Source organism: Arachis hypogaea, chromosome 7 (genome assembly GCF_003086295.3).
Source record: "Arachis hypogaea cultivar Tifrunner chromosome 7, arahy.Tifrunner.gnm2.J5K5, whole genome shotgun sequence".
Classification (NCBI taxonomy): Eukaryota; Viridiplantae; Streptophyta; class Magnoliopsida; order Fabales; family Fabaceae; genus Arachis; species Arachis hypogaea.
In genome coordinates, this window is record NC_092042.1 from 1,070,786 (window position 1) to 1,086,169 (window position 15,384).

Here is a 15,384-nt window from a genome sequence, read left to right on the forward strand (position 1 = left end):
AATTGGATTAACATTTATTTGATTTGTTTAAAATATTAACTAACTCGTTTCTCTAATTTTAATTGACCTCTCATGTCATGAGGAGTCACTTCTAAGTTCTAACTCTTCCCCTTATTTATTTAACACCTCTAACCAGCAACCCGCTTCCTCAAAATATATTTAAGTATCAATGGTTTAAAGTATTACTGCTAAGGAACTGGTAATCATTTGTCAGTTTAGAATGTAAAATACATTTTTCCCGAAAATTATATTTGCCAATTTACTATCTTCGTTTATAAACATATTAACTTCTATTTTAAATTATATATATTGCTTTAAAATTATAATTTTAATTTCATTATGTGATTCTAATGATTAATAATTTTTTTAGTTTCTTAAATTGATATTTTTAACTAATTTTGTTTTAATAAATTAATAAACTAAATACAATATGTATTAGAAATATAATTATTTATGTATTTTTTATTAATTTATTTTTTTAAAAAATAATTTCATGATATCATATTAAAACTTATATGATCGAAAAATTTAAAATTTAATTCGTGTTATTTAAAAAAATATTAGAAAAAAAATACAAAAATTCGAATAACTTCAGAAGAAATTTTTGTTTGAGGAAGAATATAAACTCATATTTAGATTACGATACTTTCAACGTTCTTATTTGGACCTGTAAAATATAGACATATTTCATACCTAATTCTAAGTGAGATGCATAGCTTATAGCTACATAGAGAATCAAACTTCATGATTGTTCGTAGATAAAACAGAAATATTATTTTTCCCAGCTACTAAATTTGTTTTTTGGTGAATAAACTTTAATCAATAATCTATATAAATAGTTTGAAATATTAACGTGAAAAAAATAATTTTTTTAATTATTTTCAATAGAAGGTATTGGACAACTAGGCTAATTTTTATCGATATGGAACCTACAGGGGAGCTTTTCACAGATATGGAAGTATGGGGGAATACACGCATATGTGGGATAGCTTTCTGACACTGTGAGGGTGGAGAAATCTCACCGTGAGATTTGTATGAGAAGGAGAAATGAAAATTTATGCTACATGAAATCGCACATTGCGATTTGTATGATAAGGAGAAATGAGATTTTCTGCAACTGAAATCGCACCCTCCGTTTAAAGTTGGGTGTGCTACAACGGTGCAACAAATCGCATGGTGCGAGTTGTAGGGGGTGGATGTTGGTAGGAACTCGCACCCTCCGTTTTGAGTGGGGATGAAGTTTATTCCAGGAAATTGAATAGGAAATCGCATGGTGCGATTTGAGTTGTAAATATTTAGCTGTGTCATGTTAACCTAGTCGATGGGTGCGAGTTCCTTAAAATGGTCCATATAAAAGCACGCAGTAAGGAAGTAGGTCACTCGCGTCTTCTTCTTCCCCAACTTGAACGGCCGCATACTCTTCTGTTTCTTCTTTCTTATTTCCTTATTATTATCTGGTGATTCAAAATTGAACTCTACTTGCCAAATCTATGTTCTTTTCTTTTTATATGTTTGAGAGAGATGAGTGACCGAGTATTATTAAAGGTGTATTATTTTGGTCAGATTTTACTACAAACTTCGGAAGGAGTAAAATTTATATGTGAAAAACCCTTAGATGTTGTTATTCCCTTTATCATCTCATTTGAAGAGCTGAAAGGGGTGATTTCTGAAGCCATTGATTCTGAGAGAGCAAGAAAGATATCATGTATTCTATACAGATATCCCATACAGGTATTTGGTGGATTCGTCCAGTTTCAAAGCAGATATGTGACGGACGAAGCGAGCATGCAAGAGATGTTTTCAATGTATATTGAAAACCGGGCTCAGATCTCCTTCATCGAGTTGTATATTGAGTTTGAACAATCTGAGGCCGACCGAAATATTCTACGAGAAGATTATAATACTGACAGCGAAGAAGAGTTCGAAAGTAACTACCAGTTTGTTGGTCCAGATGGAGATGGAGGTGAAGATCAAGGTGAAGGAGCTACGGCGCCAGATGTAACAGAGGTGGCAAATGCACTCGCAAACGATGAGCCGTTTGAGGAGCCATCATTCATGCGAGTTTTGGATTTGGAAGCCATGCATGTTCCGGAGTTTCCGGGATATATGACTGCAGGTAGGTAAAATTTACATGAGTTTGTAAATATCATTCGCAGTTAACGGTTAAAATCCAGTGAACCGGACCGGTTAGGTTCCGGTTCATGTCGTGCGACGGTCGAACCGGCCTTTATGGTCTAATTTTTACATGACTTGCTGGTGTTTTTGTTTTAATTAGAGTGACATAATAAGGTGTTGTCAGATTTGTAATATATGTCTCTTTATTTGATTTTTCCTATGCTGGTTGTCAAATGCAGAGATTCCTATTGTCGCAGATGGTGAGTTTGCCGTTGGTATGGAGTTCGGTTCGAGGGAAGCTGTTATTAAGGCGATAAAAGAGTATACCATACGACGAAGTGTAGACTACCGGGTGTATGAGTCTGAGCCGTTGACATTTTATGCCAAGTGTACGCAGTACGGATCAGGGTGTGATTGGCTTATCAGGGTTAGCATGATCAGCAGGAAGTACTGTTGGGTTATAAGGAGGTATAATGGTAGTCACACATGTACCCGAGCCATGATTTCACAGGACCATTCGAAGCTGGATTCTCTCACAATTGCAGAAGCGATAAAGCCATTGGTTGAGGCGGACCCGTCCTTAAAGGTAAAGTCGGTTATAGCAGAAGTGCAATCGAAGTTTAAGTACACCATTAGTTATCGGAAAGCATGGCTGGCTAAGCAAAGGGCAGTAGAAAAAATATTTGGAGGTTGGGAAGCATCGTATGAAGCGTTGCCTATATGGTTTGAGGCCATGTGTCATAGGGAGCCGTCAGCTGTTGTCCATTTTGAGACTATGCCTGCTTATCAAGGGGATGAATTGGTGGGTGATATTCGAGTACTGCACCGAGTATTCTGGAGTTATTACCCCTGTATTAGGGCATTCAGACACTGTAAACCAGTTGTCCAGGTGGATGGGACTCACTTGTATGGAAAGTATAAGGGTTGTCTGCTAGTGGTAGTTTCACAAGATGGGAACAACAATATTGTCCCAATTGCGTTTGCTGTTGTGGAGGGAGAGACTTCTGATGCATGGCACTTTTTCCTAAGTAACCTTCGTCAACATGTTGTCACTCGGGATGGTATTGGTCTAATATCCGACCGACACGAATCCATCAATGCAGCTGTGGAGCGCAGTAATGGAGCTTGGTCACCTCCTAGAGCTTTTCATATGTTTTGCATCAGGCATATTGAGTCAAACTTTCTGCGGAAATTCAAGGCACCGTACCTCCAAAAATTGGTCGTCAACATTGGTAACCATTTACTAAATTTAGTTATGTTATTAATAGATTCCACCATCACGCGATTTCTTTCGACAGCTAATTTTTTTTTTGCATGACGTTTTTATTTTGCTTTTATGTTAAATTAGTAACTATTTTTAACTTATAATAATTTGGTAAGTAATTAATATGTATTATATTAAACTGTGACATACCCCAATGTTGTTGATGATGCGTAAATGATGGGTTGAAGTGTGACTGCGGTACATACTGGCCTGAGAACTGAGGTTGTTCTTGTGGAAGCGGATTCGTAGGTGGTACCTCAGGCGAATGTGGCTCCTGTTCATCATTGTCATCATCCATATCCTGACTACCCTCATCCATATCATGATTACCACCATCCAAATCCTGATTACCTTCATCATCCTCTTCACCCACAAGATTTGACAAACACAAGCGGTTCCCATATTCTCCTCGGTACCAATGCATATAAGTTTCCAACTGAGGCTGTGAAGGAATGGGAAGCTCGGAAAGAACGTGATGATACCTGTTGGTCCAATGCATCACCCACATGTAATGAGTAGGTGCCGTGGCCCAGTTAAAATTCTTAGGACCAGTGAGGACTTCTCCATGCGCCTTATCTAGATTCCGCACCTCCTCAGGCACTCCCTGAACGAGTCTGAATTGTCGCCTATACCTATCGGTAGCATGCCACTCAATACATTCAAATGATACCAAAGGCACTGTAGCGCTCCACACAACCGAGTGCATATAGATTTCAGCAGGAATTATGTTAGGATCCACGCGATCCACAGCATACGCAACCCAGACAAACTGAAAAAAAAATAAAGGAAATTCATGACTACGCCCGACATAACAGTCATCATCATCTTTGGTTCATAAGATTTACACAGGCCCTAAATAGGAAAGTAATACTACTTTAATAAATACTCACCTCGCCTTCCTGAAGTTCATCAAAGGCCTTCCTAAAGTCAGCTAGCTTCATATATCTATATCGTCGGTCACCCCGCTCCCAGTTCCGCCACCTTATACGATACATTTAATGTTGATAATTGAGTTATAAATATAAATAAAGTGGTACATTTAAAAATTATATTACCTGTTTGCTAGCGGGAAACTGCGGGGCTCCCTAGGAACCGGCGATAGATATGGGAGCCGCATCCAAGCCCAACCGAGAAGAAGTGTTAGTGGGCCATCTATGCCTTTACAGTCAACTCGAGATGCCCGGCATAATGCCCTATAGAGGTGTGCTAGGCATGCAGATCCCCAACTGTATTGTATAATACTACCAAATTCACGTAGCAATGGAAGAAACTTCCAGTGCACACCTGCTGCACCTGATTTATCCCCAAACAAGATCGTCCCGATAAGCAACATAATGTGGCATTTGACATACCTCTGTATACCAACTTCATCAGTCAAGGGTAAATTTTCTTTAAGGTCCCGAAGCCAACTCAATTTAATGCAACTGCCTCTACACTCCGACTTACGCGGTGCAACTCCGAATTGATGCAAACACTCAGCCTCCAACGCTTCGAAACTACTCAATGTCATCCCTGTAACTGGAAGTCCGTCCGTTGGAAGACCAAGTATTAGAGCAACGTCTTCAAGAGTGACGGCACATTCACCAATGGGAAGGTGAAACGTATGTGTGTCGGGGTGCCACCTCTCGATTAAAGCATTCACCAATGCCTTTTGACATTGGACTACCCCAATCTGTGATGCATGGTAAAAGCCAGTAAGTCGTAGCTGCTCCTCTACCCTATCATTGTACCGATCCGGAGGAACAGGATGCTCACATGTCAACATTCTTAACTTCTGCAAAGTTCATAACAAAGTATTACTCAACTTCTTAACACTTACTAGGTTACTACTAAAATAAAAATATTTTATACCACAACAACTATTGATAATAATGATAACTAATACATAAATACCTAATCAAATCTCTCCACAGTAACACATTTATCTTGAATAATATGTAATAATACCCACTAACCACCTACTACTGCATATACCATTAGTTAACTAAAGATATTTCACTGAATTATAAAAAACATTTATAACAATTACTTTATGCCTAAATTCTTTTTGGAACATCATTCATACTAATTAATTAATAGTTTCCCAAACTAAGACTAACTCACAACAACAAGAACATTTACCTTCATTCATTACAATATACCTACTTAATAATTTAAATAGAATTATAAAAATTAAATTAAACCTATTTTCAAAATTAAATTAAACCGTTGGGGCTCCAATTTTTTTTTTAATTTCCTTATATTTATATTTAAACATAAACATAACTATAAAAATTAAATTAAACCTATTCTCAATATTAGTTACAATTATAACCGTTGGGGGTCCAATTTTTTTAATTTCCTTATATTTATATTTAAACATAAACATAACTATAATAATAATACAAAACATTCAAAATTCACATTCTAAAATTTCCGTGCTCTCTATAAAAAACGTCCCAAACTTACTAAATAATAACAATAATTTCACTAACAATAATACTTATATTCTAAAAATTAATTCCAAAAATTCTATAAATCTTAAAAAATACATATAAATCCTAAAAAATAGTAATAATCATTCTATCCTATGGATATTTCTAATTTGCACTTCTAATAACAACAATCATAACAAATAAATATTTTACATTAATACTTTTAAATAAAAAAATTTAAAAACCTTAAAAAAAAACTTACATAATCAGAGTGACTGAGATAATGCATGATATGAAGCTCAGGTCGATCAACATCTCTAGTTTTATTTTTTTTGGGCATTCTTTCATGTATTGAAACATGCAGAAATGAGAGGAGGAAGATGAATAACAATGGGGGCTTCAGGTTTGAAAACGAAAGCTGGGAGAGTGATGTCTCGGAGGGTGAGAGAAGTTAATGCATGAGTGAGGGAGCTGTTATAAGGGCACCGAATTGGGGTGGCTCCTGCTACGCGACACGTGTCTTCGGTGGTGGCAATCGCACGGTCAGATTTGCTGGACGGAACTCGCACGGTGAGATTTGCTTAGTGGAACTCGCACGGTGCGAGTTGGGTGGTCACTGACACCACACTCTCGTCATTCCCCTCCCTCCCCCATAACGGCGTCTGTTAGAAGTTCCGGTACCATATTGAAATTAAAAAGCCCAACAAGAGAGGGACAGGCATGCAATGACTACCGTTGAGAGTGTTACTTGCCACACATTAGTCAGAAACCAATGTATTTTAATTGAAAAATAATCAATTATATTAAATATATATAAAAAAATTATATTAAACTACTTTTTTACTTTAGCCCATGATAACAATAAAAAAGTCTCGTAATTAAATTTAATTGAAAAATAATCAATTATATTAAATATGTATAAAAAAATTATATTAAACTACTTTTTTACCTTAGCACATGACAATAATAAAAAAGTCTCGTGGTCTACAAATTCAACCCAACAAAATACATAAATTCAGTTCTAATTTTAAAATTATATATATCATATTTAATTTAAACTTAAATATAAATAATATCAATTAAATTCATCGTTTGGATTACATCAATCTTAAAAAACAGACTCTGCTACTTGTACACAAACAAACTCAATACTAAAATTAGAGCTTGAATTAATTTCAAGCCATATTGATTCCACAAGGTCGAAGAGTTGGAGAATAAGGGATCAAATTAATTCTAATATTATCCCATTTATGTTCACATATTTCTTTCAATCCCCAACAACTTTGATCATTGAAACAATAATATCCATACACTTTTCTCCCGGTTACAAAAACCAAACAATTTCCATTAATAATTCTAAACCCTTGAACATTAGGGTTTTCCTCCTTCAACCCTATCTCTTCAACCTTAACTTCTAAAATCTTTTTCCATTTACTTGACTTTGAATCTATCAAAATCCATATAGTAAAACAACCTTTTATGTACCTAACTAAGCAAAGAGAATGATCCAAACTCTTCTCCTTTCCCCATTCAAAAATTCTTAGATCACAATTCCAATCAAGAGAAGCCTCTAAAGTATCTTCTGGTAGGTTGATCGTAGTTGATTCGCCGCCAGCTGCAAAATCATAGGCCATTATATATAGTGGAAGATAATGAGAACCCTTCTTAAAAACAGAAGGACTATTTGAAATCAGAAACAGTTTTTCTTGAAGATAAACGGAATTATTGAGTCTCATGTTCATTGGACCAACAAAAAAATCATTCTCCATTCTTCTCCATACACCTTCTTTTGACGAATATAATTTAATAATAACATGTTGCCCCCATTCCGGTGTCCCCTCAATCAAAATTATCAAGTAATCATCTAAATAATCCAAACCCTTATTATTCATGCACTTGAAGAAAACATTGGCTTCATGAAAAGGACTTTCAGATAGAGTGGATGGAGTAGTAATTGGGAGCCATGTTTGTGTTATAGGGTTACATAAACATAGCTCCTTATTACTATTACTTTGACACAAAATTAAACCATTGCTTGAAGCAAGAATTCTTACATTCTTCAAGAATTGCAACGAATTTCTAGGCAGCTGCTCATAGAAATTCGATTCTTTTTCGGCCGGTGACGACAACGGCAAGGGCGGTAACAGATGGAATAATTCATCCTTGTTGAAGTTATTGAAAAATATTTTTGGTTGAATGAATATGTAAGTATCATCTTTTAGAGATATATTTTGTGCATGGTTCATCCTAAATTTGGCTCCATGAAGTTCACCGTAAAGAGATTTGCAAAGAAATTGAAACCTACATATTGATTTTGTTGGAAGAAAGGAGAATATGTGAAGTAATTCATCCTCACACACTGATGCCATATCTCTTTTTCTCTCTCTCTATTGAAGCTATATGGAACTCTATTCTACTAGAGTAGATAAAATTAAATTTGTGAAAGAATAGGAAAAGATAAGAAAAGAATTTTTATTGATTGTTGAATGATTGAATTGAATTGAACATTGAATTATGAAGGTAAAACTAAATATATATAGTGCATTGCTTACGAAAGATAAAAATAAAGATAAGATAAAATAAGAAAAGAAGATAACTAAAAATAAGATAAGATAATAAAGACTAAAATTAGAACAGAATTTCTATTGGACTGAATTTGTGGACCACAAAATTTTTTTATTATTTATCATAAACTAAAGTAAAAGAATAGTTTAATAAATTAACTACCAAATTAACAACTTATATTAATACATTTGAAGCACAAAATAAAAATTGAAAATATATAATAACTATTTGACTGATTTGGTAGCGTATTTTTATGTCTGTATATCATTTTTGAAAAAATATACCAAACTAATTGATGAGTTTGGATGGAGTCTAAAGTCTAAACTTTGATTTAACCAAACCTTATAGAATGGATTAAATAAATATATATGGATGGGTAGCTACAGCTTTCTATGTGAATTCTCTTAAAATTATAGGGTACGTAGCTTGCACTTGAAAAAGATTAGGTATGACTTGGGATCTCTAAATTTTAATAATATTTTTTTAATTCCCTATATAGGTTTTAAAAAAAAAAGGAAAGTTCTAAAGGGTTGCCAGCTCAAGAATCTACCAAGTTTGCTCAGTGCTTATTGCCTTATTATATGAACGTATTTTCATTGAATATGTGATAAATATGGTCATAATGAGCTCTCAATAACAAAGTAATCAGATTGCGACAAGCATAGTATCATCATTAAATTATTGTAAGATATTTATGGATGGAGGTACGAGAGGCTTACAAGGAAGAGAGACCTTACTTGAAAATTAGAGTATATAAAACAAAAAATTAGAATCTAAGGCATCCACAGCGTTTGTAGTCCAACGGTTAGGATAATTGCCTTCCAAGCAATAGACCCGGGTTCGACTCCCGGCAAACGCATGTATTTATTTTAAAATGATTTTCAATTATTATCTTCGCACGAAATCATCACATGAATATTTAATTTTAGCCATGAACAATACCTACTAATACTGCTTATATTACTACAGCCTTAAATTGGATTAATGCAATGTTTTATATTTATATGCTTATAATTATTAGGATTGTACTGTGTCCCTAAAGTTGAATAATTGATTGTTAATCCATACTGCACATGCTTGGGACTTTGAGAGTTTTGTAGTTGGTACATGCATAATTTATTGATCTGATACGGGTATATATTGATGGCTTATAATATTAATTTCGTAACAATTCACTCTTGGTCATCTTTTTATATGAAAGATCAATGACTTGATCTCAAAGCTCATTGCACCTCTTAACTGATGTTAGGTGAGTTTGGTCAGGGATATTGGTTGTATAGATCACATGGATAGCATTATAGTCCTCTACTTTTTCTTTTTCCTGCTTATGTAAGAGTAAACCATGCACTGACACTGATATGTTCTCATTTACATTGGAGTATGCTTTCATTGCATGCCACTCATGTCACGGCTTAAAGAGGAATGGGCCTCTCTGACACTCACAAGGACAATGTTGTTCTTTGTAGTAATATGTTGTCCATTTCCATGCAATGAATTGTGACTTGTGAGTACCGGGAAAGGGACATGCATGCATTATGCTTCATTATATTCTTTTAATTTCTTTTTTAAATTGCTGTATGGAATGTAAATTATGTATGAAATAAATCTCATTGGACAATTGCTTCTTTTTTTTCTTTCAAGATTTCGGTGGGTTTGATCTAGTTCATGAATGGCATTAATGCATAGAATCCTCTCTTTCATGACAAAAATGCAAGCTCTTTCAATAGAAGAATCCTATGTTCCGAACTTGCAATCACCATGGGTCCATTTTCCTTAATTAAATTGTGTATGGCAAGTTGAATTGAAATTGCTCTACATGGACGGCAGCCTCTCCACCCTTCTCAACCCTGATCAGTTTCGCCGCGATTGCTTCACACAATACCGAGACATGAAGTCCATGGATCCTGCTGAGCTCCTTGGAATCTTACCGACATGCCATTTTGGCAGGTTCTGCTCAACCAAGTACCTTAGCATTGTCCATCCAAAGATGGAGGAGTCCTTGTTTGGCAATTTGGAGCAGCAGAGTCAAGTCTGTTAAGGAAACCATCCAAGGACAAAGTTTTACAGTGAATTCTTAAGGCTGGCTAAGGCTGTGTTGTTGCTTCATTTGGTTGCATTCTCACTTAAACTTGCACCAAGTCACTTTGAGGCAAGTCCTGGAGCTGAGTTCCATAAAGAGTATATGCAGTGTGGTGAGTTTTTCAGGTGGGACAGTACCACCTGGATATGTTGTAGGCTTTCCTGTTAGTGTTAGCCCTGGGTTTAAGCTTGGAAATGGGTCTATCATAAAGGCTAGAGTTTACTTGATGAGTCTAACACTCCAACAATAGGCGTAGAGCCAAGAATAGCCGTAATAGAAGTCATTTGATCAGAGAATAATTTTTATTTTGATGTGAAAACCCATAAAATTTAACGTTTGTATTAGTGTTAGTATATTTCCAATATATCAATGTATAAATAAACAAGCCAAATAAACAAGCCACACTATCTCATAAACATTCTTGAATACTCATTGATAAGACTAGCTAAACTGATGGCATAGCGACCAAAAGAACCCCAAGAGTAACAGCAAAAAAAAAATGACAGCGGGAATGATCAAGACAATAGTACATTTGATGCTGTTGAATATGGTACAAGAATGAACTTCGACCTCGCGTATCAAACTTCAACAAAGTAAAAAAGGCGTATCTGAAAAAAAAAAAAAACCTATTAAATTGTTCATCATCATTGCTTCCAATCTACACCACAATAAACTGCTTGATCTCCAAGCTCCTCCTCAATTCGCAGTAGCTGCATCAAAATTCAAATCATAACTCTTGAGCGAAATTCAAAATTCAAATCATAGTACTACAGGCTAAAATATTGAATGACTAACACCCTAAAATGACAGTAAGCAAACCAAAAAGTCTACATCCATCAAGATAGTAGATAGTTCACACAACTCTGCTTAGACTTGTGCATGAAGTTTAGCAGTATGGATAGAGAAGGGTGTCTAACTGGTTTGTCATGCTAAATAAATAATTTCCATCTTTTTGCAACGATAGTCGGATGAAGAATAATGGTTAGCAGGTCAATATTTGAAGTAAGCCACAAAAGTGCACTAATTCCATCAGCATAAGAAATAAGAAAGAGACCTGGATGTACTTCTCTAGTCGCTCGCCTCTGCAAGGAGCTCCTGCTTTTATCTGACCAACGGAAAGGCCAACAGATAAATCAGCTATGAAAGAGTCTATAGTTTCTCCACATCTATGAGAAGTTACCACTCCCCAATGTGCTTCCTTTGCCTGCTTCACCACCTCAATGACCTCTGTAACAGTTCCAACTTGGTTGATCTACATTACAATGGGATATCATCACATTTGTTGTTTCATTCTTAGGAAAGATACACACGGAAGGGTACAAAGAGAAGGATTTATATATCCTCTTAAATGACCAAAAAACTAAAGCTAAAATGCACTGGAAAAACTAAGGTGCAGTCAAGCTAATATTTATATAAAGTGGCTTTGTAAACTCTATCTTCTAATGTATTTGCACAAAAAAGCAACCTTTTTGCAAACTCTGGATATCCAACACCCCTATTAATGAAACAGGATTAATTCTATGAAGAAAAAGTGGAAACAATTTTGAACTAAACAAATGAACCCCTTCAAAGTTCATTTAAATTATAATCAGTTACCTTAAGAAGAAGAGCATTACATGCATACTCTAGTATTGCTCTATCAATGCGTTTTGCATTAGACATCAAAAGATCATCCCCAACTACCTGCATAACATTGGAATGAGGGGAAACCATTCAAAGAAGTATCCAGTAGATCAAGCAAACATCTCATTGGTAACATGTCAGTATATTTCTAAACTTAAAACCACAATCAGGCAACAGACATTCTGTATTGTACTTTTTTCTGTATTGTGAAAATGTGGCATTAATACAAAGAAGTTATTTTTCATTTAAAATGTTCTGTAATAACCAAAAGATAGGGCTTACGCCATAACATCTAGCACAACTTAACTAGGACAGAGATTGAATGTGCATTAACTCATACAAAATATCAATTGCATAAGAAATTACACCTGACAAATTCCAGTACTAGAGAAACGCTTGATATGTTCCCAATCTTCCTTGTCAAATGGATCTTCTATTGATACAATTGGGAAATCTGCATATTCAGAAAGAAAGATACAAAACAAGCATGAAGTATAGCCTATACGATGTATGATATCATTAGGAAAAAAAATATAGTTTAAAAATTACTGACCATTACATAACTCCCTGTACAACTCCACCATATCCTCCGCGGACAAAAAATTCTGTCCTGACTTTTGAGGAGATTTGAAGTCCAGATCATATCTTGTACCTATATCAGGGGAAACACATATACTGCTTCAAGGTAGTCAAAGGTAAAAGATGTCTCAGAAGTGTAATAGAATTTTTAACATCTGTAGGAAGGATAGTAGCTTTGTTGTAACAGAAACTGCATCTATTTTTTTTTGAAAGTGACACTGAAATAGTAAAGACAATTGATATAAAGCAATTCATTTTAATAGCATTATGCAATATTATAGAAAGCACGTATCAGCATATTCCATCTTCTGAACATCTGGAGGTACAAAAGAGACTGAAAATTCCAATTACCTATACAAAAGTTAGTAGCAGCAACATCAAGTGCTATCTGTATTTTGTCAGTATAACCAGCTCGGCGAATTGCCTCCTTTACAAGATCCAGGGCTTCTCTAAAGCTGATGATACTAACTTAAGTCAGCTAAATGAAATAAATCAAAAGAACTCTGAAAGTAATAACTTTAGATTTAAGCAAAATGAAAAAAAAATTAATATTATTCTCACTTGTTAGGATCTTTTCCAAATGTATTATTATTAAGCACTTGCATCTTTAACATAACTAATTATGCTTTCATACCCTTTTTAGTAAAAGACTACATAACAAACAATAAAATAGCTTGCCTGGAGACATTAGGAGCAAAGCCACCACTTTCACCAACATTACAGTCATGTGTACCATATTTTTCTGTTATAACAGCCTGCCCTTTTATCATCAACCAGAAAATTAATGTATCAGCTTAAACATATTATCTGCTAGTGGCTGCTAGGATTCTTTAATCCAATGAAAAATGAGGCTGAGAAACAACAAATTGGACTTTGAGGAGATCAAAGGGAAATCAGAACATAGATAAATAAGTAAAATCACCTTCAAGTGATGATAGGTCTCGGTGCCCATTTGCAGAGCTTCCACAAATCTATTTGCTCCGGTTGGGAGGATCATTATTTCCTAACGACACAAACCATATAAGAAAGCTTTACATGTGTGAAAGAATCGTCTACACACCGAAGCAGCAGACAGAACGCAGAACTTAATCACTTATAAGCCTAACTACGGCAAGATTACTCACACACTTATAAGCATGGCTAAAAAATGAAGCAAAGTGAAACAGAAGCTATACCTGAATGGCCAGATTATTGCCCGCATGCTTTCCGCCGCTGATAACAGTAAAGGCCGGAACAGGAAGCATGGGACTGACTTTTCCATACAGGTCAGCAATGTGCCTGTAAAGTGGAACCTGAAATTACAGAAACAATCATACTGGCTTTCCACCTTAAAAACTGAACGATCATGAACTTCTTGTTATTTAACCCCCCCAAAAGATAAAAGGCTTGAGAAAAGCATGCCTCTTTTTCAGCAGCTCCAGCTTTACAAGCAGCAATGGACACGGCTAAAATAGCATTAGCTCCAAGTTCACCCTGAAAAAAAATAATAAAAAAACTAAAAATCAGCAGCAACAAAAACAATGAACAAAGAGAAATAGTGATTGGTTGTTCAAAGGGAAAGAATGTGAGAAATTAAGGGACCTTCTTCTCGGTTTTGTCGAGGTCAATCATGGCCTGATCAATCTGTGACTGAAGAGTGGGATCCATACCAACAAGCGCTTCAGAAATCTTGTCATTGATGTTCTTCACAGCCTTAGCAACCCCGTTTCCAAGGTAAACGCCTTTGTCGCCGTCCCTAAGCTCGACGGCCTCGTACATGCCGGAGGAGTCGCCGGAGGGGACGGAGGCGCGGAAAACACCTTTGTTGGTATGAAGGTCCACTTCCACCGTTGGAATTCCCCTGCTATCGAGGATCTGACGTGCCTTCACTTTTGTGATGACTGATTGCACTGATTTCTTCATGTGATTCGACTGAATAAACAAAAAAAAAAGGAATCGATTGAGAGAAGAGGAAAACGGAGAAATGACGAGAGAAGAGAGAAGAGTGAAGAGTAGGTTACGATGAAGAGGACGGGATCGGGGGTTTTAGCCCTAACAGCGGCATTGACAGCATCCTCGAGTTTTCGAGAGAGCATGTGCTTGTCCAGGTACTCCTGCACTGACATTTTTGTTTTCCACTAATTCAATTCAATTCAATTCAAATGCTTCGTCGTCAACACACAGACACAGTAACCGTAATTGAGAACTGAGAATTGTTCTTCCGCTGCGACGGAAACACGCTTCTGCAGCTGAAGCTGCTAGCTACCTAGCTGGAGATTCTCGGAGACGACGTCGTATTCCTTACGTAACTTGCCTTTCCAATTTTACCCTTTTTAAATATAATTTACCCAAAAAAACACTGAGAGAGGACATTAAGACACAAAATCGTGTTTGACAGATGAAATATGAAGAGAGATATTGTGTTCAAAATACTAAACTAGTGTATTTTATGTTTATACACAAATTTATTTTTATTTTTTTTATTATTTTTGTTAATTTTTTATAATTATATTTTTTATTATTATATTTTTTTCTCAAATTTTTTAAATAAAACAAATGAGAATAAATTAAATTTTTATCATTTGTTCTATTTTATCACCAAATAAAATATAAAAATTATTTTGTATTTCTATTATTTATATCTTATTCTTAGTGTGCTGTTCTCAAAAACAAATGTAAGATTCAATTGTAATTTATCTACAGAATAATATTTTTTTATACTATTAAATATTATTTATATACCTTTTGTATCCCAATTAGTCCTT

General features: G+C 35.3%; 3 protein-coding genes, 1 long non-coding RNA gene and 1 other non-coding gene across 5 annotated transcripts; 2 read left to right on the top strand and 3 right to left on the bottom strand.

Annotated features, from left to right (window-relative positions):
* The first annotated feature begins 1,785 nt into the window (after positions 1-1,785).
* Positions 1,786-3,417, top strand: LOC112703848 (uncharacterized). The gene is made up of 5 exons (XM_072199824.1): positions 1,786-1,975; positions 2,355-2,542; positions 2,627-2,739; positions 2,860-3,279; positions 3,384-3,417. Exons 1-5 carry the CDS (start codon positions 1,786-1,788, stop codon positions 3,415-3,417), a joined length of 945 nt encoding a protein of 314 aa, XP_072055925.1.
* Positions 3,418-3,441: 24 nt separating this feature from the next.
* On the bottom strand, positions 3,442-5,152 carry LOC112701764 (serine/threonine-protein phosphatase 7 long form homolog). Its single transcript, XM_025752515.3, has 3 exons — positions 4,435-5,152; positions 4,270-4,360; positions 3,442-4,148 (listed from the first exon to the last, which is right to left on the bottom strand). The coding sequence occupies exons 1-3, from the start codon at positions 5,142-5,144 to the stop codon at positions 3,450-3,452; spliced, it is 1,500 nt and encodes a 499-aa protein (XP_025608300.2). The 5' UTR covers positions 5,145-5,152; the 3' UTR covers positions 3,442-3,449.
* A 1,708-nt stretch (positions 5,153-6,860) lies between these two features.
* Positions 6,861-8,144, bottom strand: LOC140174185 (uncharacterized). Its single transcript, XR_011863399.1, has 2 exons — positions 7,848-8,144; positions 6,861-7,408 (listed from the first exon to the last, which is right to left on the bottom strand). It is a non-coding gene; the product is annotated as an uncharacterized lncRNA (long non-coding RNA).
* Positions 8,145-9,145: 1,001 nt separating this feature from the next.
* Positions 9,146-9,217, top strand: TRNAG-UCC (transfer RNA glycine (anticodon UCC)). The gene has a single exon. It is a non-coding gene; the product is annotated as a tRNA-Gly (tRNA).
* Positions 9,218-10,793: 1,576 nt separating this feature from the next.
* LOC112701765 (cytosolic enolase 3) lies at positions 10,794-15,045 on the bottom strand. The gene is made up of 12 exons (XM_025752516.3): positions 14,641-15,045; positions 14,222-14,551; positions 14,042-14,113; positions 13,816-13,932; positions 13,563-13,643; positions 13,319-13,395; positions 12,992-13,095; positions 12,615-12,713; positions 12,430-12,515; positions 12,035-12,121; positions 11,493-11,690; positions 10,794-11,148 (listed from the first exon to the last, which is right to left on the bottom strand). Exons 1-12 carry the CDS (start codon positions 14,743-14,745, stop codon positions 11,083-11,085), a joined length of 1,422 nt encoding a protein of 473 aa, XP_025608301.1. The 5' UTR covers positions 14,746-15,045; the 3' UTR covers positions 10,794-11,082.
* Between the last annotated feature and the right edge of the window lie 339 nt (positions 15,046-15,384).

Coding starts and splice junctions, on each gene's coding strand:
- LOC112701765 (XM_025752516.3), bottom strand. CDS start 14,745: ATGTCAGTGCAGGAGTACCTGGACAAGCACATGCTCTCTCGAAAACTC. Junction 13,644..13,815: donor GCAATAATCTGGCCATTCAG/GTATAGCTTCTG, acceptor TTGTGTCGTTAG/GAAATAATGATCCTCCCAAC. Junction 11,691..12,034: donor GTAATGCTCTTCTTCTTAAG/GTAACTGATTAT, acceptor ATTGTAATGTAG/ATCAACCAAGTTGGAACTGT.
- LOC112701764 (XM_025752515.3), bottom strand. CDS start 5,144: ATGTTGACATGTGAGCATCCTGTTCCTCCGGATCGGTACAATGATAGG. Junction 4,361..4,434: donor AGTTTCCCGCTAGCAAACAG/GTAATATAATTT, acceptor GTATCGTATAAG/GTGGCGGAACTGGGAGCGGG. Junction 4,149..4,269: donor ATGAACTTCAGGAAGGCGAG/GTGAGTATTTAT, acceptor TTTTTTTTTCAG/TTTGTCTGGGTTGCGTATGC.
- LOC112703848 (XM_072199824.1), top strand. CDS start 1,786: ATGCAAGAGATGTTTTCAATGTATATTGAAAACCGGGCTCAGATCTCC. Junction 1,976..2,354: donor AGATGGAGGTGAAGATCAAG/GTGAAGGAGCTA, acceptor TGTCAAATGCAG/AGATTCCTATTGTCGCAGAT. Junction 2,543..2,626: donor GGTGTGATTGGCTTATCAGG/GTTAGCATGATC, acceptor ATGATTTCACAG/GACCATTCGAAGCTGGATTC.